The 8,378-nt window shown below is 37.1% G+C and overlaps 1 protein-coding gene across 1 annotated transcript; it reads right to left on the bottom strand.

The window, feature by feature from the left end:
- Positions 1 to 2,358: 2,358 nt before the first annotated feature.
- Positions 2,359 to 5,679, bottom strand: LOC137250678 (zinc finger protein 252-like). Its single transcript, XM_067783890.1, has 2 exons — positions 5,401 to 5,679; positions 2,359 to 5,300 (listed from the first exon to the last, which is right to left on the bottom strand). The coding sequence occupies exons 1-2, from the start codon at positions 5,491 to 5,493 to the stop codon at positions 2,553 to 2,555; spliced, it is 2,841 nt and encodes a 946-aa protein (XP_067639991.1). The 5' UTR covers positions 5,494 to 5,679; the 3' UTR covers positions 2,359 to 2,552.
- Between the last annotated feature and the right edge of the window lie 2,699 nt (positions 5,680 to 8,378).

Below are 8,378 nucleotides of genomic sequence, written 5' to 3'. Positions count from 1 at the left end.
GCACCTAACCAAGTATGTGCCTATTTTCGAAAAAGCCATATTGTCTTTTGTAGCAAATGCAGCGAAAATTAAATTTTGAATTTTTTCGTCTATTTCTATTTTTTGTAAATTATTGAAAATAATTTATTTTTGATTTTCATTTGTTACATAGACAATCAAATTCGATTAGGCATTCAATAAAGCAATAATGAAATAATTAAGAATTTGTATTTTGTATGGAAGATTGAGTTCAATTAGGGCTTTAATGTAAAAAACGACTAATTATTTCATTAAGCCTCTGTGTGAAATTGGCATTAGAAAAAAAAAAGAACTTAGTTATAGTTTTTTTATTCGTCAAAGAGAAATAATGTCTTGTACGACACCCCTATTTTCGCCTTCCATCGGGTATAAAATACATTTGTGATATTTTTGCCCTTGGTGTTACCGTTTGAAGGGATGTGGCTTTAAAAAATCGGTTATTTTATTTACAAGGATTACTCCATTGGTGATGTAGTGTAAAAAGGAGTGTTACATATTTGTTTTTACTCCTTCATTTCGAATTTTTTTGAGTATGCAGCTCTGAAGCCCAATAATTTTTAGTCTAATAAGCCAAAGCTACCGAGATTCTTGTTTTTTTTTTTATAAAAAGCATAATTATCCCTGTCCCTGACCATAACTTATTAAGATTAACATGATTGATGACAATTTGTGATTGGTCGCACCTATTGGATGGGACGAAGCACTGCTACAACAACAAGATTAACATTCTACATAGCACAACAGTATTTTTTAGGGCGGATTTGTTTCCAACTCAAAATGAGAGAACTACCCCCATTCAGGACATTTTCTCCCACTAGCCGCTGAGTAGCTCAGCTTTAAGGTAATTCAGACAATTGTGATTCACACGTTTTGCGAATATTCCTGCTGTAGGACATGCCTTTCGGAAAAGGTGTCTAAAATCCACAGGCCCAAGAGATCGAGGGGTCAAAAAAGTCATACCCGCGGCAATGGCGCTGGTGCCAATAAGTTCTAGTACGGTACTGATCTCTGGCGGAGAACTTTCCACATCCGTATAATCTTTTGAGATGTGTTTAACGGTTACAAAAACAACGTTCCATACAAAAACCTTACATGGCGAACGAAAGGTATTCTTAAATTTTTGTGGTGCTACCTCCGCGGTTTTCCGGTCAGACATACACTTGGGTTTGGCAACCAATGCCGAAGGCACTTTGTTTTGAAATTAGGCATATTTTTGTTATTTGCTATGAAACGTCCTTTCATAAGGCAAAATGTCCATATATTTTGTTGAATAGAATTTTTTTGCACCAGTTTGCATTTATTTACTCATAAATAGAATTAATATAACCGAGGCGAAACGAGGCGGATCCTGTGACAAGGCTCTGTCAACCCCAATCCTTTTCACTGAAGAATCTACTATACCCGCCTAGCTTCCCTACAGCTTAATTTCAAAAGCACATTGTGCCCGAAAACGATCGCTCGTTTTCGCATTTGGTTATCAGCTTATATGTTTAAAAATCATTTGGATTTCGTGTTTACAAACTGTATAAAAATATAACCGCAAAGCAGTTTAGCTGATAATCAATTGAACTTTTCATAAAATATACATATATACAGGAAATAACTTTAAAATACCCTAAGCTGGGGGATTAGAATATGCCGTGGCAGTTAAACCTGTCGTAAGAGGCGACTAAAATGCTTAAATGATTTAACGCAACCCTTTCAAGGGCAGGCCAGCGCAATTTATAGCTTCTCCAACCCAATTGTCAACCTCAAATACCCGTGACGAATCCTGTTTCTTTAGCAGTTGAGGCTCTGTCGACATTAAGTTCCTCATCGAACTAGGGAGTAGAGGCGAGATTGGGATGACCCTCCGATACCGGAACGTATCGGATCTATATTGGGCAAAGGACCATCAATTTTAATAACAGTCCCCAAAACCGTTGTTGTTGTCGTTGTTATAGCAGTGCTTCGCCCCATCCAATAGGTGCGACCGATCACACATTGTCCAATATCCTCTAACGGGAGTCCAAGGAAAATTACTGTTTCAACAGTGGTGGACCATAATGAGAGGGGTGTTAGAGGCGTTGGTTCCACATTACAATTAAAGAGATGGTTGGTGTCATGTGGGGACAAATTGCAAGCAGGGCATACATTTTCTATGTCGGGGTTGATTCTGGATAGGTAAGAGTTTAACTTGCTACAGTATCCAGATCGAAGTTGAGCTAGAGTGACTCGCGTTTCTCTGGGGAGTGTGCGTTCCTCTTCCGCAAGTTTTGGGTCGGGGATGTCTTTAGCGCTACAACAACACTTTTAAAGTACTATATTTCTTCTGCTATGAGCAAATATTAACGTCTCTCCTGAATGGTTTTTTCATGTCTTTCATAGTCATTTGGCTCAGGCAATAACATTAAAAATGTTGCTTACGTTAACATTTACTTATGTCCTATGAATGTAATTTATGTTTTTAGTTTGAATAATGTTGCACTTTGCAATAACATTTGCCTCTATTTTTTCTTCAGAGTGGTGCAACAGCAATCTATGATACAAGCTTTTCAATGTGTAGACAAGTTTGGTATAAACATATTTTTGGAATAGCGTTTAAACTGCTTAGCTTCACTTCTTTCCACATGCACATACTCGTGATTATGCAACTCTTTGAGTGTATTGAACAGATGACCGCAATATAGACATTGTTCAGCAGCTGCAATATCATTTTTTTTAGAAACTGAATTATATTGACCTTTTGCATTCTCAGCGTTATCATTACTTTTAGCATTATTATTATGCTTTTGCTCAAGGCTTTGTTTATGTGCCGCTAATGCTAGTAACTCCTGCAACCAAGATACATTTATACCATTGACATCGGAATGAACTTTCTTTTCATGCTTTGCATTTTGTAGTTCTGCGCCAATTTGACTTGTTTTGTAAATATCTGCACCATTATTGGTACTACATTTATCTCGTTGTTCCCCATTATCACCATTGCCATCAATTCGAGTTATTTGTTGCTTTACGATATTACTTGCATCTGGTTGTTCTGGTCGTGATTTGTGTTTTTGTTTGTATAAATGTCGCACACGCTCATGTTGCTCTAGTTCGTTGCGTTGTGTAAAGCGTAGCATACATATTGAGCAACGCAAAATGCCATCATCATTATTAGACGTATGTAAACGTATTATATGCAAATTTAACCGATGAAATCCTTTAAAGGATTCACTACAAATATTACAATGATAACGTTGTGTTGGTAACTGTTTAAGTGGCTGTTTTACTTTGACTTTGAGCAGCGTTGCTTTTACTGCATTTTTCGACAATTTGCGCTTGCGTCGAGATTGTTGTTCTTGGTGTTGATTTACAATTTTCTGTTGCACACAAATCTGTTGCGTTGATGAAATCTTTCTTTTGTTAGTACTATCCTTATCCTTATTTTTTACAATTGAGAGCTTTTCAATTTTATTTTCTATAGCAGTCGGTTTTGCGGCACGACGCGTGCTTGGATCAGGCGTTGACGACGCCGCCGCTACAGTCTTTGGCCTTTCATTCTTCTTAGTGTTATTTACAATTGTTTTTGTTTTGGTTGTTGTTGTTGTTTTTATCACTGCAATCTTTTTACTGATATGGGTTTTCTGATGTTGTACATGAGAATAATAGCCTGTTACTATTTTACGACACTGTATACATTCAAAATAATATTGCTTCCTTTTAGTAATTTGATAAATCCTTGCCGTTCGTTGCAATTCTTTCTCTTCTTTTCCACTACATTTTCCGAACAAGTTTCGTATATGAATAATTTGGCGAAAATGTGTACGACATTGCGCTATCTTATGTGTTTGCAACATATGCCGCAAAAGTTCAATGTATTGTGTTCCACATTTCTCTTTGCACACGGGACATTTTAAATTTTGCATCATTGGATCTTTTAGCGTTTTTGATTCAACGGGATGTTGCTGTATAATATGCTCTTTATGTATTTTAAAAACCTCATCAATACAACCACACAATTGGCATTCATAATAATTATAACGTTGCATGTAGCGCAAACGTATTGTCATGGCTGAATCTTGTGCGCACCGTGGCCGCTCCGATAGCTCATCACCATCATAGCTGCGATGCTTTCGACGCATATGATGTATTAGACGTTGTGTGGCTGTAAATTCTGATTGACAGACTGGACATTGAACACTAACACACACTTCGGATACTGGTTCATGATGCGCTTTTTCTTTTACTTCTGGCGATACAGTAGATGTTTTTGGCGCATCATCACTACTACAATTTGAAAGTGGTGGTGAAAGTTGTTCTGTCGTGGTTGTACTTACTACATTTTCATCATCTAAAGGTTTTTGTGGTGTCGTCGTTGGTTTTGTGAGACTGTTTTTTGGATTAGTACCGACCTCTACATCAGATTCATCACTTGATACTAAACTGAGGCTCGCTATTAAATTTATATGTCGATTTTGATACTTTCCTGTACGCGTATTATTCTTTTTGTTTCTTTTGTACTTGCTGCTGTTTTGCTCATCATCGGGTTCAACCTTTCGAAAAACAATTTCCTCTTCATCTGAATCAGGTGTGGTTTGTGGAGTTAACAAAGTTGAGTTTATCGGCGCGGTTGTAGGCAGTGTGTCATCATCATCATCATCATCTAAATCAATTACAGCTACCACTTTATAAGGCGAACTCTTATTCTTATCAGGTACTGTGGTAGTACCCACTAACGATTTATTCTTTGTGATAGTTGTGGCAGTGTGGTTTGAAATTGAAGTAGTACCGTTGGTGGCAGTGCTATTTACATTAGTCCCATCATCTCCGTTTAATTTTGATGTTCTTTTTACTGTTGGTGTGTTATCATCATTGTGTGATAGCTGCATAGGTGCTTGGGGTAGGTATGAACCGACTGGTGTGGCTGATCTCGTTGTAAACGTTGATGGCGAAGGTGTATTCTCACGCGAGGTTAACACTTCAATAACATCATCAACGACACCGTTCACACTGACGCCGACAGCTGTTGCTGCAACTAAAGTTTGCTGTCGCAAAGAGTTTGTACGAAATTCACTGCCGCCGTCGCCGCCAGCACACAAAACTCCTTCCGCATCACCCCCACCACCTATTAAACGTTTCATTATTCGCTGTTGCTCCATTTTCTCAATAAATAAATTGTACAACAATTCGTCATCGTCAACAATAATACGTTGTTCATCGTTGTCGCCACCTTCATGTTCGTCCAAACTATGAAAGTTATGCAGACGCTCCTCACATTCGTGACAAATGTTGCCCAATGTTGGTGTAGTGCCGAGCAACTGAAAAAAAAAGAAAACGCACAATAGTATTTATACGCTAAATAAATCCAGTTAAGATCATTAGCGTTTTCGGGGGATAACTTTCTTCGGGGATCCTTACTCTATCGTTGGATCGTCTTCGACTGAATTTCCGGAGTTCCTTCACTGTGTATTTGAGATTCTTCTCCGTGCGGCATATACGGCAAAAATGCATGGTTGCACTTTTCTTGTATGAAATGCTTAAAACTGGGTTGTTTTACTATTGGTTTCGGGGGAAAGCTTTAAATCTTATATTGGATGAATGAAAATAAAATGTTGGAAAAAATGCAATAGCATGAAAATGCTATCACACGTTAAAGGCGCGTATGCCAGATTGCGGCGATCAGCGGCGAAATGTCAGTTGTGTTTTGTTTCGAAAAAATCACAATGAAAAAACAAACAAATACCATGACAAAGGTGTCAAAAGGTACCCGCCATTTTTGAGATATTGCTGCCATATTTTAGAAACGATACAAAGTTCAACTACCATATCGGCGGGATATACCCTGCAAGAACGCTTTTTTTTTTTGGTTTTAATTGACACCGCACACGCAAGCGTCGGTTGGCAAGGTGCTTTGCAGAGCCCTTATACTGCCAGGTTATCTTTCAATTTTGTTATTTGTATAAAGTAAATTTTTTTGGTTTTTTTCCTTTGGCACCACGCCAGTCAAAAAATTATTAATATATATTTGAAAATTCCCAGGTTTTCTTTCAATTAATTCACTTCGTGTAATCCAAATTAGATGTTTCTTATCTCCAATCCATAAATATGTGTGTGTGATCATCCCTCAGTTTGCGATTCCGCCAAATGACAGCAAGCTAATGTCATTTCATGACTATTGCAATCGAAATTTATTTTATGCTCACCCATTTCTTGCAATGTCTTGGCAAATTTTCTTTCGATGTGCACGTTTATTGGTTTATGTTAGTCCCGTTCTGTCAGTGGTAGTTTAAACTACAGTTAAGGTTCAGAAGAGTTTTAGTCTGTTACTTAAGGAGAGGTTCTTCAGTGCGCGTTTTAGCCCCAATTAGAATTTACGGTAATTCTATACGACAGTATGACAATGCTAATATGCGTCCAAAAATATCGAGAGAGTTGTCAAAGGACGCGCCTTGACATCATTATTAATAATCCGAAACCGGAAAATAAAAATTTTAACTCGTTCAAAAGATGTTAACGAAAACCCGAAAAAAGACCCGCGGGTCCCTCCGAAACCGGGGGTGAAATCCATAGTATTTTTGCGCAGAACACCTTTCTACGTTGGCGGCCTTCGGCCGCGCTTATAAAAAATAACTCTGGCTACACCATGCCCAGTCCAGGTGTGTCCTTCTACGTTCACAATTTTTTTTGTGAGTACAGATTACAACAACCACATGAAAATCGCCAACTTCAACTGTAAATATCTCCGGACAGAGATAAATTTTTTATTTTCCGGTTTCGGTTATTGTTGTCGAGATTAATACGCGTCTTTTGACACCTCTTTCGATATTTTTAAACGCGTATTAGCAGTGTCATGCTGTCGTATAGAATTACCGAATTTACTAGAGTTATACCTAAAGTGACAACTTTGCTCTATTAAACTAGTGCTTGGTTTTCATTTCAAACGTAATTACCATGGTTAAAGTCAAATTAAACTTCCTTAACCTTAACGCCATAGTAGTAACCATACCCATATCCATAACCATCTCAATGTGATCGATTAATGATGCCTTAACCTAAAAATCGTGAAAATTTCATAAAAATGATGAAAGCGCAAACAATTACAAAGATATTCCACAAAAAATAAGTATCTTAGTCATAACGTATCCAAAACAATGAAGAAAATCTAAAAAAAGTTATTAAATTCACCAACTCAAATATTTTTAGGTTATGGATATGGCGAGAAACCAAAAACCAATTGATTGGCTATGGCGTTAGCGTTATGGTATGACACCATTAAGGGCGAATTAATGGTGACTTATAACCATAAAGCCATAACCAGATAAAACAGCTGATCGAACCTGCCTTATGGAAATCAATAGGGGGACTCATGTAACCGTATAAATGCCTTATAAAGCGTGTAAACGTATAAATTTATCTAGTTTACGCACGAGCTGTCAAATTTTGTATGAAAAATCATTTACACAATTTGTATAAATTTACGCGCACATTTCATTGTGTAAACGCGGTAAACTCAAAGGAATGCAACCTTGCAGACATTACAGACGGCATTTTCATCAAAAATCTCCAACATCAACAAGTAAAGGCGTTTTAGTTTTGATTTTTCACTTAATCTTGGTATTTTTTAATTTGTATAACAATCAAAAAAATTTTTTTGGAAATAATACAGCTGAAAAACAATCAAGTTTATCAAGAGTATTACTAGGTGCGTTCATATAACCGCGTGTGTAAATGGATATAATTTTACACCTTACAAGTTTATATGCTATCATGAGTCCCCCTAATGTAATCGATTAATGGTGCCATACCATAACGCTAACTCGCTTACATTGATTTCCTTAAGGCAGGTTCGATCAGCTGTTTTATCTGGTTATGATTTTATGGTTATAAGTCACCATTAATTCGCCCTTTAATCGATTACATTCCTTTCCATCAGGTAGGTTCGATCAGCTGATTTATCTGGTTATGGCTTTATGGTTATAAGTCACCATTAATTCGCCCTTTAAGTGACAAATGTGTTCCTTTTTTTACTTAACTGGCCAAGGTCGATAAAACAGTGTTTATTTATTTATTTATTTAGATTGGACTCAAGTTGGCAAACGGAACAAATCGCCAACATGTTGGCAAATAAAGTTTTAAATTCAAATTTGCTATTGCGTTGGGCAATCGCCGTTTTTACTTACAGGTCAGTTTAGTTGTCACTTTGCAGTCTAAGGGGATAGCTAATTTATTTGACGTCGCATGATAAAAGGGTTTTATTGATATGGCCAAGCTTGTGGTGAAATTTGAAATAATAAAAACCAGCGTAGGGGGGCCCTAAGCCTAATTCACACTGAGTCGCTAGATGAGATTAAAAAGTCTGTTAAAAAAAAAATATATATGATATGCTTAGATGACAA

Source organism: Eurosta solidaginis, chromosome 4, assembly GCF_040869045.1.
Source record: "Eurosta solidaginis isolate ZX-2024a chromosome 4, ASM4086904v1, whole genome shotgun sequence".
Taxonomy (NCBI): domain Eukaryota; kingdom Metazoa; phylum Arthropoda; class Insecta; order Diptera; family Tephritidae; genus Eurosta; species Eurosta solidaginis.
The sequence above is the reverse complement of the archived record's forward strand: the minus strand, read 5'-3'. Positions and strand labels throughout refer to the sequence as shown.